The 22087-nt window shown below is 26.3% G+C and overlaps 1 protein-coding gene across 1 annotated transcript in view; it reads left to right on the top strand.

Annotated features, from left to right (window-relative positions):
• The first annotated feature begins 716 nt into the window (after window positions 1–716).
• The window catches only part of LOC100207051 (location of vulva defective 1), a 95410-nt gene continuing 74039 nt past the window's right edge, over window positions 717–22087 (top strand). The window contains exons 1-6 of the mRNA XM_065804143.1: window positions 717–733; window positions 892–1001; window positions 3053–3197; window positions 6282–6649; window positions 11365–11563; window positions 14874–15138. Of these exons, the coding sequence (XP_065660215.1) occupies window positions 3101–3197; window positions 6282–6649; window positions 11365–11563; window positions 14874–15138 (929 nt within the window). The 5' untranslated portion in view covers window positions 717–733; window positions 892–1001; window positions 3053–3100. The remainder of the gene's footprint in view (window positions 734–891; window positions 1002–3052; window positions 3198–6281; window positions 6650–11364; window positions 11564–14873; window positions 15139–22087) is intronic.

Below are 22087 nucleotides of genomic sequence, written 5' to 3'. Positions count from 1 at the left end.
TTCATTACGAGAACCAAAAATATTGAAAGCCATAACTGCAAAGAAATCTTTTATATATAGAAAAGTATTCTATTATTCTCTATCAACCTTCAATCAAATTTAATTTAGTTGAATGTTTGAAACATGTTTTTAATTTTTTAAGCATTTTTCATTATATAATTTAAAAACAGCAAGTTCTTAAAAAACTTTTTTTGTTCTTGTAATAATATTGAATTATTGATAAGTTCTGAAGGTTGAGTCAAGTTCTTGAAGGCTGTGAGGTACTTTTTAGGGCAATAAAATTCAAAATTTTTTAGATATTATCTAAGTTTGCATATTTGACTAACCTAGTATTTTACACTAGTATCATTACCATTTTGAATTGTTGATACACTAGTATTATTCATCATTTTGAATTGTTGAATCTTCATCTAAAACTTTACCATGGTTTGTTGCTGTTGTTGTTGGATTTCCTATTGTTTCTTGATTTATTTACTTCTTAATATCTTCAAAACTTGGTAATGTTGAATTTGTTACATTGTTACTTAGTAACATTGGTTTAATTGCGCTTATATTATTTTTTAGTTTGCTTTGCTGTTTTGTGTTGTCAGCATCTTTTAATCTTTTTTTTTTTTTTTATAATTACAATTGTTTTTCTTTTTTTTTCAGTTTCATTTTTGAACAACCAGAGGTGCTACAATATTAAAAGTTGACTTCAGACAAATTGACTTGGAAGTTGACTTTAGAACTAGCGGTATGCGACTCATGCTGATGCAGAATGTTGTTAATATAGATGAAAATGATACTGCCATAGATTCTAGTGGTTAAGATGATGATGATGATGACGATGTTGATGATGACTATGTGATGATGATAACCTGTTTTACTTAGCTTAAGCACTTTTGTTTTTAGGTAGCTGTCATCTTTCTTATGGATTTGTTTTAAAAGATGTTATTCTAACATATGGACGTCTCACAAAATTAAAGCTGAATGTTTTTTTAAAAGGAAGTTTAATTATTTTTGTAAGAATTTTTGTTTTTATTATGTTTATATTATGTAACATTAATTTTTCACCCTTGTATTTGTTATGATCTCTAAATATTACATTCATATCTACCTGACTGGTTTGGTTTTGTCAGTCGCCAATTTTAAATAGCTATTGTAACTAATAAGCCACAGTTTCTATCAATGTACTCCACTATGATAATAGAGACATTAGGTTATTCTACTAGATGTGGATAATAACCGAAACTATCAAGACACAGTAAAAGGATGTAATTTTACTGAATGGTGAGTCAAGTAAGAATGAGTCTTGGTTGATGAAACTAGAGATAATAGCTCCTTTGAGCAACAACCATGATAGTATTTGTAGAAAAGAGAAAAAGATGCAACTTTATGAAGATGGGAGAATGTTAAGCTTGGGAAATAGAACAGGTCCAACTATGTTTACAATGTATTTTTGGACCTTGTATAAAAGAGAAAGAGCATTATTAGAAGAACCAGCCCAAATATGGTAACAGTATTCACAGTATTCATATAAAGGGCAGATAAGAGATTATCAGAGGTAGAGAGTTGAGTCAGGAGTAAAATGGCGAGCATTGGTTGTATATATGGTTTCCATCAGAGGTCATTAGTGAATGATAATCCAAGAGGGCGTAAAGAAGAGGACTCGGTGAGAGGGTTGCCATTCATCAATATAGAAATGGTGACCGTATTGAGATGGTTATTTGCATTAAATAACTAAATTAAATAGTTTTATTTGAGTTAAAATTCACAAGCTACAATCTGTTACAGATGATCAAAGGTTCAAGATTCGCAGTCTGTTTTAAATGATGGAAAAGAGAAGACTTTTTGTCAAGATAGGAGTATAAATTTGAATCGGTATAGGGGTATAAGTTTGAGAATATGTGCATTCAATCTACAAAAATCTTTTCTTTAGATCTTTTGTCTTGCCAATCCATATTTCTGTCCACGCAGTTTAAAATTGGACGAAAACATTAAAAAACCAATGCACCACTATTTCACCTTTTGACATTAACAGTTACTTTACTTGTTTTTACTTTATTTTATGTTATTGCATATACTTTTTATTTGTTATTATTCCATAAGCTAACAGGTATACCTTAATAGAATTATTTAGCTATTTCATTAGGTGTAGAGTTCTAAGTTTATAAATGAACTTTACAATTCCTTGGAAAATATTTCTTTCCAATTTAATTGTTAAGATTTTTTGTTTTATTTGGTGTCGCAAATTCATTTTGTTATTGTTAGCACAGTAAAGTCTTTATTTACCTTCTTATTGTTTTCATGACAACAATTTTGTTTTCAGTTTCTTGTCTGTCAGCTACCATAACTAATTGTACTGTGTTATATCTTTATTCAGATTAATCACTTTTGGTTGTTTTCAATTCTTTGTGAGCCTAATTTTTATTAATATTCATATTTACTATTGGAGTGAAATGAAAAGATTGATAAGATTCTTATCTATTTTTAATTTTTTTAATTTATTATTATTTATTATTACATACACTTAGTATTGCAAGATATAGTGAATATTATTGAATTATCTGCTACTTTAACTATTATTATTATATATTTTAACTAATATTATTGTATTATCTGATACTTTAACTACAGTATCAAAATTATTCCTATCAAATAGTAGTCTTATTTTAGTATTGCAACACCTGGGGCTTTGATATTGATGCTTCATTTACAAATTTAAGATTCTTATTTCTTGTTCTATCTACAAAAATTATCATTTGTTTTTTTTTCTTACTTACATGTAGAATTAAACTTTAAAGTGTTTGTTTACTTCTGCTTAAAAGTTTTTATTTATTTTTGAAAATCTTTTTGGTTAGGAATCTCTTTTGTTTAAAGTGAAATTGTATAATATAACAACCTTGGCTCCTTAGCCTTGATTTCTGTAGATGATATTTATGAGTATGGCAGTGTTTTTTATACTTGTAAATTTAGAATCTTACCTTAAATTTATGACTAAGTTAATATTGCATGAAAATATTGTTTGATTTATAAGAGCAACTATTAGTTTAACTTTTTTTTCGATTCACAGATTTTGAGACCACAATGCAATACTTCTACATCTTTCTGCACATTTGCAATGAATTGCAAAAGTAGTTGTTTTGTAAACAGATTATTGGGAGATCAAACAAATCAGCTTACTAATCAAACATCTGTTACAGCTTTGGTTGTTAAAAGTAAGTAAACCAACACTTATTAGTATTTGATGTAATTTGACGTAATAAATATTTTGATACTCTTTTATTTCTCCTAACTTATTTGTGGGTAGAGATCAGGAATGATCTTTCCTGATCTACAAAGCAGAACAAACATACAAAAAATAAAGATTTATTATTAAGCCAAGAAAAATTTGGTGATATTTGTTTATACATTTGTATTATATTAAGGCTAACATTATTATACAATAGAAAAACAACATTTTAATTTATAAACAAAATAAATACAAATTGGTTTATTAAGTAATACTTCTGCACACTGCCTTCTATGATCAAATGGAACAACTTGTTTGAAGTCCACCACCAAAGGGAATAAATGATTCTTTTTTGTAGTTTGCAAAGTTAAAAAATAAACATATGTAGGTTTACTTTTTTAATTGTTCATTCTTGTTATTTAAAAGTCTTGTTAACCACAATCTTAATAAATTTACTGATGTTGATAAATAGACCTAAATTAATTGATTTTTTTTTAATAAAATGCTAACTTAAGATAAAAATAAACATCAATAATTGCTTAAGTAGCATAAATTATACTTTTAAGGCAACAGTAAAAAGCCTTATTTTCTTAAATAATAAGAATTGCAGAGAACCTAATTTAACTTAGAAACATAGAAATCACTGAGGCCTATTAAATGTAAGCAAACTGAAGTAAACTGATTCCACCAAAAATGAAGAAAACAAGAAATCTAGAATATCAAGTTCCTGAAATCTTGAAAACCTAAAGTTGATCAGCTTTTGGTTTATATTTTATTGCAAGTAAAAATCAATAATAAAATAATATTTTGTTAATTTAAAGACAAAGATAATTTAAATGCATACATCTTTTATAATAAATATTACAATCAAAATAATTGGAACAAGTAATTGAGGTTAAGATATTTTTTCCTTCATGTATTTCATGTAAAAATTTATTTTTTCAGTATTTTATTTTGTAACATTTTTATTAGAATAAATTTTCTGAAGAGATTATTGACAAAATATTGTTTAAAAGAAAAAAAATGATAAAAGTATGATAATGAACAATTTATACCTAAAAATGCGATTTCCTTATATCATTTTATCAAATTTCTTTATATCATTTTTGCGCTCCTATTCTAAAAACATGCTCTTTAATTTTTCAGAAAAAGAAGAAAAAAAACAAATGATAATGAAAGAAAAGATGTAGCAACATTTCTATTGGCAGCAGGCTATATGTTAATCAATGTATATACTGAGTCTCTGGAGCTACCTTTACTCAGTATGAGCATTTATATATATATATATATATATATATATATATATATATATATATATATATATATATATATATATATATATGTATATATATGTATATATATATATATATATATATATATATATATATATATATATATACATATATATATATATATATATATATATATATATATATACATATATATAAATATATATATATCCTCTTTAATGATAATGCATTATATACATCTTAATCTTAAATCAAATTGGGTATTAAAAAGTATTATTAAACTGTTCTTTTTTTCATTGTTAATTTAACAAGAGCACTTAATAAGTGTAAAATATCTCAATAAGTGTTACTTACAAAGCTAATATAAAGACAGTAAGCTAACAACAGCTAAATAGCCTCAGTAGAAATATCTAGTTAGTTTATGCCTAAATATTATACTTAGAATTAGTATAATGTTTAAGTAAATCTGTATAGATATGTAGCCTTTACCAAAATATGTCTAGATATAATATCTAATGCATAATTAGATATAATAATGTGTAGGGTATATTAGGGTATTATGAGCACCTTAAGTGAAAATTGTAATTTTTTCAAAAATTGTTATGCTGGATCCAAAATTTTTGCGTATAAACAATTTTTAGGGATCACTACTCATGATCCACATAGATATTTAGGCGCCTGAAATTTAATAAAATAGCAAAAGTGCTCATATTACCCAGACCACTTGGTAATATGAGCACTTTAAATTAGCTCAATAAATAACATTAATTAAAAAAATATCATCCTGACAATTAGAACTAATTTATTGAATATAATGATTCGTTATTAACAATATTTATCATTAAAAGTTTAAATTTTATACCACTTTTTATTGAAACTATACACAAACAATAAAAAAAAAAATAGTTTTTAATTTTTTCAAATTTATTAACTCAAATCTTTAAACAATGAAATACAAATTTTTTGAATTTAAACTACAAAAAGATGTTTAGTATTGAAAAATAATAAAAATTTTTTTACTATGTTTTATTTTTATTCAAAAGAAATTAAAACCACTGCAATTTTACGATTTTAAACAAGGTAGTTTCAATAAAAAACACTAGATAATTTGAGCATGCTCATATTACACAAAAATGGTACCTTTTAATAAATTCAAGACTAAATATTTCTATGCATTGTTTTTCAACCAAAAATGAAATGGATTTCACTCCAACATATGATGATAATATTTTAACAACTCAAAAAATTTAAAGTATTTTAATAAGACAAGAGCTGCTAATTACTACATGTAAATTTATGCTAGTTATACTGATTCCTGTTATCACCACATAAAGTCGATTCGAAAAATTCAAACCAACTTTAACTTCACTGCTTACATCTTAGAAATCTTTTAGTTTGCTCATATACCAAAGTGCTCAAATGACCCTAATCTACACTATATATTGACAATTGTTTGTTTTTTGTATTTAATATAAAATCTAACTTGCCCAAGTAAATTGTTTAGTAAAAAACTTTCAAATAAAAGTTTGCTTATATTATTCAAAAGGTATAAAGTAGCTATATTAAATTATTCAAAAGGTATAAAGTAGCTATATTAAATTATTCAAAAGGTAAACCTTTTGTATTATCAGTAGATATATAACTAGTAAATAAAAGATAAATGAACCAAAGTTATTTGCTTGGGTCTATTTTTCTATATAACTAACATATTTATAAATAATGTCCTTCTTTATATTGCTTGCAGCACATTAACTTTTTTAATTCAATTGATATATCAATTAAATTACCTAAGACTAAATTAAAAAATTTTTTTTTTAAAGGGTTTTTATTTTTTCTAAAAAATACTGGAGTTATTGAGATACCAATTCACAACAATAATAATGATGTTCAAGAAAATGACATGGTATGGATTGGTGGAAATGCCAGTTTATTTTGTAATAAAACAATGGAATCTGTGAGCGTATCAAAAAAAGTTAGACCTATGAATAATTTAAAGCTTGGAAAAACAATTACTTTTTCTACTAATGAAGTTGCAGATAATGGTTTTTATATATCTTTTTTTATATCAAAGCCGTTTGAATATATGTTTCAAGTACCATCAAGTACAGTTGGAAAATTTAATTTTACAGTTAATGCTTTTAATCACATTACACCTTCTAAACCAATTAGTTATATTTATAGTTCTCAGGTTTGTTTAATTTTACTAATTTTGTTTATTATTTACTATTAGTAAATTCCTGGCCATATTTAGTGTATGCTTTTCATCCTACTCTTTTTAATTTTTAACTGATCATTATTAAATTAATTTTTAAACTAATTAAAAGAACGGTGCTTTTCTCTTTTAAAAATCAATTAAATTTTGTTATATGCGTTGTATATTTATTATATATTACACTAGAGTATATTTATTATTTAGTTTGAATTTATAATAATCATTCTCACATTCTTATTTGCTAATATACATATTTATTATTTTTTTAATAAATACACCCAGCAAGGCTGCTAGCAACCACAACCCAGCTAGTAACCGCTATTTAAGTTGGGAGTCAACAGAGCTAACAGAGAAAAGAAGTGATTTAAAAGAAAGTTAAAGCATTAATGTGTAGTAAAATGAATGTTTTTTGAGCATGATAGAGTTAGAGGATGAGAATTGGCTGAATGGCAAAAGTCAACTAAGATTAAATTTTGATTGATTGAGCAGAAGATAATAGCTTGCTTTAGTATCAATATTGGTAGCACGTTTAAAAGTTAGACAATGGAAGTGAAGCTCAAGCTAAGCACTTAGAGCAAGTTCAACAACATTTAGATTTTTTATGGAGCTTAATAAGAGTTGACTTAATAAGAAATAGCATTATTAGAAGAACCAACATGGAATTTTGATATTAATCTATACAAAATGGCAGGTATGATAAGGAGAGGCAACCTTAGGGGTGGCAAGCTTTCCATGAGAGGTCAGTAGTGAAAGAAAAAAAGTCCAAGAAAATGTAAAATAGAGGACTCAGTAAGAGGGTTGCTATTTATCAATAAAAGAATATCAACGGCATTGCCATAATTGTTTGCAGCACACAACTGAATTTTTATTTGGATTATAATTCAACAACCATTGCTAGCTCCAAGTTGTCACAGAAGGAAAATCATATTTAAAATTTGCTACTTGTCCTATGTGACCAACAATAGGTGCCTTTTTTTAAAACTGGAGTGTCACCAGCAAAAAGAACCACTTTATAACTAAGATTATAAGAAAGATTATTAAAATAGATGAAAAATAACACAGGTCCAAGTATGCAATCTTGAGGTACCCCAGAGGTTACTGGAAATGAAGAAGAGAGTTGTCCTTCAAGTTGCCTTTAACATTATTGTTATATAGTTTAGAAAGTATTGAAGAAAATTCTGGAGAACACTTAAGTATGATTAATCATACTAAAGTGTTATCCTAAACTAAAGTTGATTCTCATTAAAACTCTTTTAGTCTCAGAAATATTACTATATCACAATTGATTGTGAATGCTTGTTGTCAACTTTGGCAACAAAAGCCAGAGAAACTAGGATGTCCAACAAAGATTTATTTTATTTCTCTGGGATGACAAGAAGAATGTGATTATTAGATTTAGCCAATAGTTAATTATTGCATAGTGATGAAATCCATCGTAGCTCTCAAAGAAGCTGATTCCATCAACAGCTGTAAGTGTCAAGGACATTAAGATCAATAATAACAACAACATTAATTGCTGGAGACATGGTTAGAATGTAGAAATAAAATGATAATGAGAAATACAAAAATAAAGGAGAAATGATTTGATAAGAAATAATATTGTAAAGAGTGTAGTCTTGAAAAAAAGAAAAACGAATAATTTGTATTTTGTATTTTTTAATGCTATTTTTTTATATAAATTTTTATTTAAAAAGGCTGATTGCAGATATCCATGAAATTTTATGTTTCATCTCAATTTCGTATTTTTTTTAAATGGAATTTAATACTAATTTGAAATTAGTATTAAATTCCATTTAATACTAATTTCAAATACAAAAAAACATCAAAAACAAAACAATAGAGTGAGTTGTGATGTCAAAACAAAACAATTAAGTGAGTTTTAATGTCAAAACAAAACAAATCAGAGTTGAGGGTAAAAGCTGATCACTCGTGTTGATTTGGGCAAGAAGAACTTTGTTTCTATAACCACAATTTGTTTGTATTATTACACTTTGTTTCTATAACCACAGTTAGATACTATTTAACACTTTTTTCTAACAAATTTGGATTTTCAAAGAATAACGGGTGGTTACTAAAAATCCGGACAAACTTTCATGGGCAGTTACTCCCATAGTTTTTATGGTAGAGATTAAATAAAACTATCATTAAAAAGAGTTTTCAGTTATTTATTTTAATTAAGTTTGTCTTCAACCAGTCTGTTTCTTTGGATTCGGCTAACTCTAACACGAGTTGACCCAAAAAGTGAAAACTCACTCTGGTACGGCTGGCGGATTGTCAACTTTTTTGATAAAATTGATGTTATGAGTCTCATAGCAGTTGGTCACGGTTTTGGCATAATGCGATGACGCCAGGTCCAGCCAAAATATAAAACTACCATCGGCATGATGAGTGTTGATGAACGGCACTTATCTTCCCTTTATACAATTAATTTCATAGATGGATTTATTGACTGCAAGGTCGCTGGGGACAAAAAATGGCTTTGAAATATCTTTGTCAGAAGCGGCCAGCCAGACAAGCACCTTGGGTTTGAACTTGCGCTTTTTGCGATATTTAATACTTGGTGGAGTGTTGTCTCTGTTGCTAAAGTAGTAGGTGCTGTTTCCATTAATTGTTGAGTGTGACAGCATAAAGTAAGACTCGTCATCAAGGATGACCAATTTTCCTTTAAAATCATGATAAAGACAATCAATGCTGGTTTTGATTCGCTCATTCTGGTTCTCTTGTCGATGAAGTATACCCTGTTTTGTATAACTTTTGATGTCAATGTACTTGGGAAGAGTTTTAATGATATGTGAATGACTGCATCCATATTTTTGACCAGCTTGCCTCATCGAAACTCGGTCACTGTGATCAAATATTGTTTTCAGGCGCTTGATACCCTTAGGGGTCATGGTTTTGGCCACACGACTACTTCCTTGCACTCTTTTGTGCCCAGAATCATTCTCAATACGTTTGATTATATCATAGATAGTGGTTCTCGTAATTTTTCCAGCATTGAAGTGAGCTACTGTGAACTTTTTACCTTGCAATTTATTATTCAAATAGAACTCGTAAATCTGTTTTCTTACCTCTTCTTGCTTGACCATCATTATTTTCTTAATTATTATTAATTATCTAAAAACAATAAATTAACTTATAGAGAATTAAATAAGCCTTAAAATGGATATAAGCTTGAAAAAAAAAAAATTTAGCTTGTGGCATTTAAAATTCAGTTAAAGTTAGTCTGGATTTTTAGTAACCACTTGTTAGAATTTCATACTTTTCATTTAGATATAATTTACAGGGTTTTGTAGCAAGGTTATATGTGTTGCACTCTTGAATTCTATTTAACAACAGGGTTTGAATTTGCATCTTTTAATTTCCAAACCTCCTTTAATAGCTCAGTATCATTTTTATACTTAAGAATGTTAAATAATTTTATATGATTGGCTTATCTAATTTGAAAGGTATTTCGCTTATACCAATGTAGAAATTGTTGATAGAAGTGTGAGCAGGATCATTGGAGCTTACATAGCCTGTATAACATGTTTTTTGTTCAACATTGGTTTGATAAATTGCAGGTATTTTTATTAAGACAGTTGTACTTTTAGGTGAAGCTTTATTATTGTTTGTAATATGATAATTATGTGCATTTTAATTTTATGGTATTTAAAAATATAGTTTTTTTTACATAAGTTTCAAATTTATATTGAATAAAAATAAAATAATTATGGATATGAGAATACTGGGTAATATGGGTATGAGGATACTTTTAACTTACAAATATTTAAGTATATTTTTGAAAAAATATGTTATTTAGTTTTCTTTTAAACAGGTAATAATTACGTTCATGAAAAAAATCGAAATTTTTTAAAGCAGTATGGTTCCATAAAAAAGCTCCATGAAAGGAAACAGGATTTACCAAAGTTTGTTTGGAAAATTGGTTGTCAAATAAAATTATTATTCTTAAAAAATATATATTTTTTTCATTTCAATGAATTTTTGTTAAATATGTTTTTTGCTTTAAATAAAACCAATACTTTTTGATACATATTGATTCCTAAAAAACTTATTGACATAACTCTTTTTATTTGAATATTGTCAATATAAAGCAGAGGGATTGAAAGTAAATATTTTTTAAAACTAGGGCGGTAGTGATTCCATTTAGTTTTTTTTGTGTTGATTTAAAGTTTATTTGATTTGAACTGGACAGAGATTTTTTATAGCTGAGCATTCAAATAATAAAAAAAATTGATATTAGAAGATATGAATAGATTTGTATCAGCAAACATAATTGTTGTTAATTTTGAGATATTATAAAGATCATTAGTATAAATTAGAAATAGTAAGAGATCCTAGTATAAATTCTTGTGGAACTCTGCAGGTTATATTAAGAAAATCATGCGAAGAAGATCCTTTGTTGTGGACAAATTGTTTGCATTGTTTTAAATAGCTTTTAAGTTTTTCAACCTTTCCATTTGAAAAATTCCTGCAGCAAATTAAAGGAGTAGTTGGATTTAAACATAATCTTTTACAACAAACACCTAACAGGCTTGATGAAATGGACTATATCGTTATGATTAAGCAACAAAAAGTAATTAGAATGTTAAAACTTTACCAGAATATCATCATATAATAATAAAATTATATATAATTTTATAAAGTTATGATTTAAATTTTTTTTTTAATTAGTAATTATAATTTTATTATAGGTTCCTGTTACTAATCTAAATTTTGTACGTACAAAACCATATAGCTCTACTGTTGCAGGATACAAGTCTAGTAGTTTTATACAGTTACAAGCTGCAATAGACAATGGAACAGATGTTACATATATGTTTGATATCCCAGCACTTAATTTTTCTCAAAATTCAACTGATTTTATTTGTTATGTTGAAGCTAAATATTTAGGTATGTAAAATTTTTTTTTTTTTTGTAAATTAAATTTTTCAACTTATATATTTTTTTAAGAGTTTACAAAATTATGAACAATAATTGAATAACCAAGCAACAGTTAAACAACTTTTCTAATATTGCATAACTTAGCTTATAGTTAACTCATTTTTATTAATTGCAATTAAACCCTTTTCCCAACCTTATAAACACAGATACACAAACCTTGACAAACAACATTGCACAAAGAAACTATACACTTCAAGATTTTTAACTAATTTTCCATTATTCTCTACTAGTGGTGTGATTTCTAACCCAACATAGATACATATATAATAATGCAAAATCTAAGAAAAATAATAAAATATATTTATTTTAATTAAAGTTTAAAGTTTAAAACTGTTTTCATATTAAATGTTATATATATATATATATATATATATATATATGTATATATATATATATATATATATATATATATATATATATATATATATATATTGTTGTATAATTTAGTATTAAAAATACTAAACTCTTGATTGTTGTAGAGTGCTCAATATTTAAGAAATATATATTTTTTCAAAAACAGAGCATTCTATACTTAAATTTAGAAAAAACAACTTTTAATAGAACTTAAAGTTTCATGCCTATCAGCAATCATCAGCCATGAAGTACAAAATCAAAAATATAAAAAACTGTTTAAAAATTACAAACTACAGTAGATTGAGTTCTGACGTTATAGTACAAGAAGAGGTAATGGAAAACTAATCTTCACTATCAAATAATGAAAGGAGAAATTTATTTTTGTGTCTACATTTAGAAACTAATTTGCCTCTTTTGTTTAGCCGATTGTTTCCTTTGTAAAATAATATTTCGAATTTCTCGGTTAAACAAAGCTTACAAATTTTTTACGCAGGATTGTATGATTTGCAGTGTTTAATAATATTTCATTTGATTGAAGATGTAAAATTGTTTTCTTTTTATTCCCATACTTCCTTATACAACTCAGTGTTGTTTTTGTACTTTTTTATGTTAAAGGAATTTTGATGGTTCGCATAACGTAGCTTAAAAAAGGTTTTGCTTATCCCAATGTATACTTTATCATTGTATTGAGGTTTATTTGAGCTTACGGTGGCTTGGTAAACAATGTTGGTAGACAAGCAATTATTGTTCAGTGGGCAAAGAGATTTTTTAATGTAATTGCAGGCTTTTTCTGATAATTTTACATCACCATATAAAATATTTTTGTTGTGTGAGTTTTGTAAAAGTATATACAGAGTATTTGTAAAACTAGCTGTGTTCCCAAAGAATTAGTTCTTGGTTTAACACTATTTATATTCTTTATCATGACTTGCTGGCACTCATTACCAACAAAAGCATATGCAGGTTTCACCAAAGTCCTCAGTGCTGTTACTACTTCTGAAGCAAACTTTATTCAAATTTTTATACATTATAGTCGAAGAGTCATGCATTCACCCCTGTTGCTGAAGTAAACAAAATGTTAGGTATTTAAAACATTTTTTTTTAGCAGAAAAGAAAAAATAACTTTATACAATTTACATATGTTTGCATTTAGAATATGCTATTGCTGCCATCATCTGAAAAGAGCATTAATGTAATTGAATGTATACATTTCTGTGACAAAATTACCCTTAAAACTGCAAACCTTAGACTACAAGATAAGATGTGCTAAACTCACTGAGAAAGAAACTTTAAAGAAGAAAACATGTAGATCTTATTGTTTGTTTATATTTAAAAACAAAACTGATCAATTGGTGTATTAACTAAATAAATATTCTGCCTATTTATGGCAGGGATGATAATCCTTAGGCCATAACAACAAGATTAAGTCCTTGATTTTGAAACTCTTAGCATTCAATTTTTTCTTTTGAACTTGGAACTTTCATGGATGTATCATAAATAAACTTGTTTAATAACCAGAGCTGTGGTGGCCCCAGAGGCAATGCGGAATTCTCGCATGGGCTTTTCACTTTTTCATCTAAATATGGGCCTTTTGGCAAATTTTAATTTTTTTTACATTTTAAAGAAATTCCACAATCATTTACAATATTTATGTTTGCACAAATTAAATTTTATTAATCAATTGATTTAAAGTCTTCAACTTTGAGCGCAATATATTTTATATCAACTTGAGGGCATATATTTTATAGAAGAAAAAAAAAAAAACATAATAAAGATACATAAAAACAGATAAAACAGTCTTTAAAGATTATTTTGCAAGATGGTTTGCTATAGTGTTAAAGTTATAAATACCTATATATATATCTATATATATATATATATATATATATATATATATATATATATATATATATATATACATATATATATATATATATATATATATATATATATATATATATATATATATATATATACATACATATATATATATATATATATATACATATATATATATATATACATATATATATATATATATGTATATATACATATATATATATATATATATATGTATATATATACATGTATATATATATATATATACATATATATATCTATATACATACATACATATATATATATATATACTTGTATATATATATATATACATATATATATACATATATATATATATATATATATACATATATATATATATATATATATATATATATATATATATATATATATATATATATATATATATATATATATATATATATATATATATATATATACCCACACATATATATATATATTTTTTTGATATTCACCTCCTCAAGGCCGAGAAGACCACTACAGATGAGGAGGATACTTAATAGTGGTTATAACCCTCTCTATAACTCTATAACTCAACTACTCTATAACTCCGAAATACGAACCTTGATGAAGGTTCCCGCTGCGCGGAGAAACAAGTTGAGCGCGGTACTACCAGGAACGTGGTGGGGATCGAACTCCGAACCTCTCGCTTATGAAGTGAGCGCATTACCACTACACCACTACCGCATATATATACATATATATGTATACATATATATATATATATATGTATATATACATATGTATATATACATATATATATATATATACATATATATATATATATATATATATATATATATATATACATGTATATATAAATATATATATATATATATATATATATATATATACATGTATATATAAATATATATATATATATATATATATATATATATAACATATATATATATATATATATATATATATATATATATATATATATATATATATATATATATATATATTTACTGTTTTAAACAGTTTAATACATTTTGTGCATTTTACTAAATGTTGTTTTTAGGTGTTTTCACTGTGTTTTTGACAGCAGCTAACAAGATAAGCTCTCTTAGTACTTCAATTAATGTTGCAGTTTTTTCTCAAATGAAAAGTTTTAATTTGTATGTTGAAAAATATTTACAGAAGAATGTTGCTTTTTATGTGACTATAACCATATCCAATGGAAACAATTTAAACTTGACAATTGATTTTGGTGATGGTACCTTTTATAATCAATCTAATATTGATGCCACTAGTGCTAATGGATTTACTTTAAATGTTAATCATACGTAAATATTTAATTTGCTAGGGGCATTTACTTTATATATATACCATAAATTACCTTTAATTTTTATTTAATTTTTTTATGTTACTTTGTGGATATTGTTGAAGACAAAACCTTGAAAATATATTAGAAGAATAAAAATTATTTATACATACATACATACATACATATATATATATATATATATATATATATATATATATATATATATATATATATATATATATATATATATATATATATATATATATATATATACATATATATATATATATATATATATATATATATATATATATATATATATATATATATATATATATATATATATATATATATATATTAGGGTGGTGCTAAAACAACTTATTTTAAAAATGTCAGCTGACAACCACTAAATGTGTTTTATATAATAAAATAATACTGGATTTAAAAAATTTTTGAATAAAAAATATTTTTACGGGTGCCACAAGGCCCTTATACATCAAACAGGTTCCTAATATTATAAAAAAAAAAGTTTTTCAAAAGTATGTCATGTTGGGTCTCAAATGATGCAAAAATATATAAAAATTTCAAAAATATGAATCATTTTATAAATATATTATTATTTTAGATTTTAGTAAATAGAAAATGATATTTTTTACTTTATAACAAAAAAAGGGAATTTAACAAGATTTTTTTTAATTATAATTTTTTTATCTCTGCTTTTTATAAAACAATGATTATTTTTGAAATTTTTACATAATTTTGCTTCATTTGAGCCCCAACATGATATACTTTTGAAAAACTTTTTTTTTTATAATATTAGGAACCTGTTTGATGTATAAGGGCCTTGTGGCACCCGTAAAAATATTTTTTATTCAAAAATTTTTTAACTCGAGTATTATTTTATTATATAAAACACATATAGGGGTTGTCAGCTGACATTTTTAAAATAAGTTGTTTTTAGCACCACCCTAATATATATATATATGCATGCCTTAAACCCCCTTATGATAAAAAATCATAACTTTCTGTTTTTTAGAAAAAAAACGTGAATCTATATTGTATTTTTTGAAACCAAAGTATTGAACTAATGTCTTGCAAATAATGCTTAAACTTACCTAAAATAATACTTCCCTGGTATACCTTTTACCGGCCTGTTATATAATCCACTTACTGGCAATGGCCAATAAATGGTATTGAGTGGACAACAATTGTAATAAAAGTATTTAATTTAAGCATTTTATTTAAAATTTTAAAACAAGATTTTCTCACACTTAGTCATAATTTATGTGACAGCCACTTCTTGACCCAGACACTATAGCTTTAGAAAATGCTTATCTAATATCTTTTGTTTTTTCCTGGATTCTTTTGTTTTTTCTAGAAATTAACTTTTTTTTCCGACAAAACTCTGTCTTAAGGAGGGTTTAGTTTTGACTGGATTATCAGCGTCAAAGTCTAAATTTTTAAACATCATAGAGTTATAAAGATCATAGGTTTATATGCCTGTATAAACTCTATTAAATCTTCTAGCATTTTTGTGCTCCATTTAAAATGTTTGTTTAAACTTCCAGAAGCTTTTTTAGTTTTATTTTCGTATTTGTCAGGATGTTTGCTTATACTTCCAAAGGCATCATTCACTTTTTTTATTTTCTTGAGAATTTAATTCTTGTCAGAATGATTGCTTAAACTTCCACAAGCTTTATTTGTTTCATTATTTTCTTTATAATTTAATTTGAGCATTTCACTTTTGACAAACATTTTTTAAGTTTATTAAAAAAAAATAACACATGCGTAATATGAACAAAAATGTCACACGTTGGTGGGATCCCACTCTAAACAAGTGAGATCTCAGTTATCCGGGCTAGCCTGTTTGTCATGTAAACAAGCTTAATTTTTATAAGTAAATCTTGAAGCTTGTGAGACCTCATTTAAATGAGCCTGCTCGGCTAAATGGGCTAGCCGGGTTCATATAAACAGCCCTTTGGTGATTTTGAAAAAAAACTTATTAATTATGCTGGCAATAGTGCCCAAACAGGAATTTGTTTTGGAAAAAAAACATTGATTATGGTGCCAAGTTAGGAAAATAACATGAATTAAATTTTAAGAATGGTAAAAAGTAGTGGCAACTACTTAAAAAGAGACATGGTTGCGAGTCTTTGTTGTCCAGAACCTACAGCTTCAGTGCAACATATGTTTGGACAGGGCAAAAATATTTTACAACAAGGACTGATGCAAAATAAGAACTTATTCAGCAAACTAGAATGTATTTGAAACGCGGATGAAACAGTGATAAAACTAGAGCTCAAACCAAAACATGTTGTTGCAAAGAAAGGTTTAAAGTCCATTCAGAGTTGAACTAGTGGCAATTAAAAGACCATTACTATTACCACCTAGCACCATACCATCTTATGGTGGTATGGTGAAAGGTGGTAATAGTAATGGCCTCTTAAAGGAAAAAGTGTACGCATCTTTCATGGTTTTTATACAGATAATGCTCCAAAAGGAGCAACATGAAGTGTTGAAAAAGGGCTGGACTAATCAAAGTATTTCTGAGTTATGGTTTAAAAAACATCTCCAAATATTAGTTCTGCAACACCACATATTTTGATTCTAGATGGACATAACACTCACAATTTCATTGAAATGATTGAGCTGGCTATTTTTTACCGAACTAAAATTGTGGAGCTGCCAGATCATACAAGAACTGTTTGCAGTCTTATGGCACAACAGTTTTTAAGTCACTGAAAAATGTGTATTCTGATGTCTGTCAAACAATTATGAATGATTATGAATGTAAAATGTGACCCAGGGTCACATTTCACATTCATATATATATATATATATATATATATATATATATATATATATATTTCACATTCATATATATATATATATATATATTTCACATTCACATATATATATATATTTCACATTCACATATATATATATATATATATTTCACATTCACATATAAATATATATATATATATTTCACATTCATATATATATATATATATATATATATATATATATATATATATATATATATATATATATATATATATTTCACATTCATATATATATATATATATATATATATATACATTTTTATTGATTTTATTAATTTGTGTGTGTATGCATGTATAATACATATATAAATGCTGCATTAGATGCACACAGATAATGTCATTCAAAAACAGGAAGTTGTGGGGGTTTCAATACATACACCGACTATCTTATTGCCTGCTGCTGCAAAGGAGTGCTGCTACATCAACTAAAAGTTTGGCATGAGGCAACTATCTTTTCTTTCATTATTCTTAATTTTTTTCTGAAAAATTAAAATGCATTCGGCAATGCCGACCTAATTGCCAACCTGAAAGTATTTGAGGTCAGCAAAAAATTGCCGACCTCGTTTCTATGTTTTATGGTTAGACCTTTGTATCAAATAATTTTTGCCGACCTGATGCCAACCTCAAAAAGAGTTAATTTTACTCTAAAAGATGTTGATATTATCGGCATTAACAACATCAAAAGGCAACTGATTCCAAATGTTAACAACTTGATAAGAGAAACTAATGGGTGGGACATAAAGAATGAGACAAATTTTACCAATTAATTTTTTAATGTTGCAAATAAATTATTCCAAGTTTTATATATATTATTATACATCATGAAACCCTGTTATAAAATTATATAGCTTTTGAAATTGTCTTTAGAATTTGTTAAAATAACGATGCTAAATTTAATCTTCCAAAATATAATTAAATCTTGGCTAGAGCAAGGTTTCAAGGCCCAAAAAAATTACAGTTTATTACAAACAAAAAAATCTAGGGCAACAGTGTACAGATGGGTCAATCGTATACTTAAATCTGGAATCTCAGCCAAAACCTTGCCTGTTAGGCCAAGGAGCATTCGAACAAAACAATTCATCGCAAAAGTGAGTTGAAATCTTGTATCTAACAAGAAAAAAAGTCAGTTAGAAAAATTGCCAGAGAAGCAAGTTGTTCATCTCGAACTGTTCGTAGAATAGTTAACAAGGACTTAAAATTGAAAGCATACAAAAAAATTTGTGTTCCTACATTAACTGCAGTTCACATTGAAAAAGAAAGTCGCAATCAAGATTGTTAACAATAGCAGTTTTATCATCTATATATAGTAAAAATAATATTGGGCTTAACACGCTACCCTGAGGAACTCTGCTAACCATAACTTGTTGATTCCTGTTGTTAAGAAATGCAGCAATCCAATTTTTTAAATTACCTCTTATGTTAAATAGAGCAAGTTTGGCTGATAATTTAGGATGAGATACAGAATCAAAAGCCTTTTGAAAATTGATACAACATCTGTTGTTACATTGTTTAGTGTAATACTCCAATCATTAACAGATTCTAAGAGATTAGTGCATGTAGAGCGTTTCTTGAGGAATCCATGTTGATTATTGGCTATTATGTTATGGAGAGTTAAGTATTTAATAATATCCAAGTTAATAATTCTTTCCATTGCACAACAACAAGTGCATGTGAGTGAAATTGGCCTAAAATTATTGAGGTCTGATGATGCTCATATTTTGAAAATTGGAGAAACAAAAGCTTGAAGCCACTGTTGTGACATCACTGTTGTGGTGACGTCACTGTTGTGGCAGACTATTTAACTTAAAGCTGGCATCAAAATTAAATGAAAGTGGAATACGTAAAACTAGAGCTAGCTTTTTCAGAAGAGTGTTTGGTATTCCATTGAGACCATAAGATGTACTATGTGTGAGACTGATTATAGTTAAATAAACCGTCTCAACAGAAAAATTAACATCTTCAATGTTTATCAAGTCGTTAACAAAACTAGTAATATTTGGCAAATAGTTGTTATTGTTTATGATTCTAAAGCGTTTATTAAAAACTTCAGCAGTTTCTTTATTGCTAGAAGTTAACTTAAAATTGTTGTTTTTGTTCTTTATAGGGTTGTTCCTTTTATGATTATTTAGTTTATTATTAACATAGTTAAGGTCCAAACTTACTGAGTTTATTGTCATCAACTAATTAGAGTTTGATTCTTTCAAGGTAAGCAAACGAGGTTTGTTTCAATTTTTGGCATATGTGATGTAAGGTTATTTATGTGGAATGGTTTTAATGACAGAATATCTTTTCCATAAAAATAATCTATGACTTAGCATTTTCTTGATATATGATATATCTAGGGTAAGGATGTCTCTTTTTACTACGACGTATTTTTCTTACCGGAAATAAACAGTCAATCCCAATCCTAAAATGATTAAAGAAAATGTTCCAATATTTGTCAATATTAAAAACATAAGATAATTCGTAGTCCCAATTAATATTTAAAAAGAAAATTAGAAGGTTATCTACATCAGCATCGGTTAAAAGATTTCGATTTCTTTTCGCACTGATATTAATCATTAATATTTAATGAAAAATGTTATAAGAGTTATGGTCGCTGGTACTAAAAGGCCACTCAACAAAAATTTTACTTAAAAGAGAAATGTTATTAGAAAAAGCAAGTTCTAAAATATTGGATTCATGTGTTTGTTCGTAAACAAATTGATGCATACCAAGACTATTGACTAGAGTTAAAAATAAGCTATGACACTTTTCATTTGGTGAATTGTAGTTTAGTCAGTCAATTTTTGGTAAGTTAAAATCACTCACAATAATAAATTGAGAAACTGAGGAGTACAAATCATTTATAATTGATATCATAGAGACAAGATAGTCAAAAGCTATTTTGAAAGAAGAAGGTGGACGGTAGCATGTAATTAAACGAAGTTTGTGAACTCCAAAGAATAAGTCAATGCAAATAATATCAGCATCATTATCATTTTGAGTAGTCGCAACTTGCTCGGACTTAATATCATTTTGACAATAAACAGCAACTCCTCCAATTTTCAAACAATCTTTACGATAAATTAAGTAGCCATTTGGTCAAACAATGTCATTAGATAGTTTATTGTTAAAAACGGTTTCACATTCGCAAATTAAAGCTTGGTTGATTACCTCTGTATACAAATTAAATTCATGAAGTTTATTAGCAAGGCTTCTGGGATGAAAAAGATAAACAGATACTTTGTTATTTGAATTAATTGTTGGACTTATTTTTAAATTATTATTATTGTTTAAATTTTTGTTTTAAGGAAATGATATCTTTATTATTGTTATAGAAATTTTTAGAGTTGTTTGTTTTTGTTAATTTTGATGATTCGCTCATCTTTGATAATAAACTGAAAGGCCTGGTTCTCAGCTAGATTGTTTTGTCTGTTTCTTTCTGCAATTAATATTTTCTTACTTTCTTGTTGAGCTAACATAAGGCCTGAAATAATGTAAACTTTGCTTTTGTATTTATTTATTTCACTTAATTTCCTGGCTTTCGTAATTACTTTGTACGCTGATTGTTTATCTTTCATTTCTATAATTATTGTTCCCGGTTTATTATTTTTAAAATTAAAACAATGGTGACATGTGGTTTTGCTATTATCTAATTTAAGTACATCAAGAATTTCATTAAGTGCTTTTTTTTTGTCGTTTTTTTTTTTTGTTAACATTTTTTTTCTATCTACGGTTTCAATGAAGACAGCAAAAAGAGTGGGAATGCACATATTCTCTTTGTTTCTTTATCTTATTCTTTGTATTTAACATATTTAACTTTTTTTTTCGTATTTAATGTAATATTTTTAATAAAGGTTATAAATAATTTATAGATGGATTAGTAATAATTTTGTAATAAATAATTTTACCAATAAGTTCCTAACTTTTAGCAACTAATAAATTTGTAAACAAAATTTATTACTTCAAAATAACTTTACACGGTATTGAATTAATAAGAAACAAAAGTTTTAAATATATTTCTTTTTAAACAAATGCAATTCTAAATTAATAAATACAATTCTTTTCAACAAAAACACTTTTACATTTCTTAAAGAGAAATTGATTTTGTTTTCTATTTGCTTTCATATATTTTAATTT

Source organism: Hydra vulgaris, chromosome 08 (genome assembly GCF_038396675.1).
Source record: "Hydra vulgaris chromosome 08, alternate assembly HydraT2T_AEP".
NCBI lineage: Eukaryota > Metazoa > Cnidaria > Hydrozoa > Anthoathecata > Hydridae > Hydra > Hydra vulgaris.
This window is presented reverse-complemented; position numbering and strand designations above follow the sequence as displayed.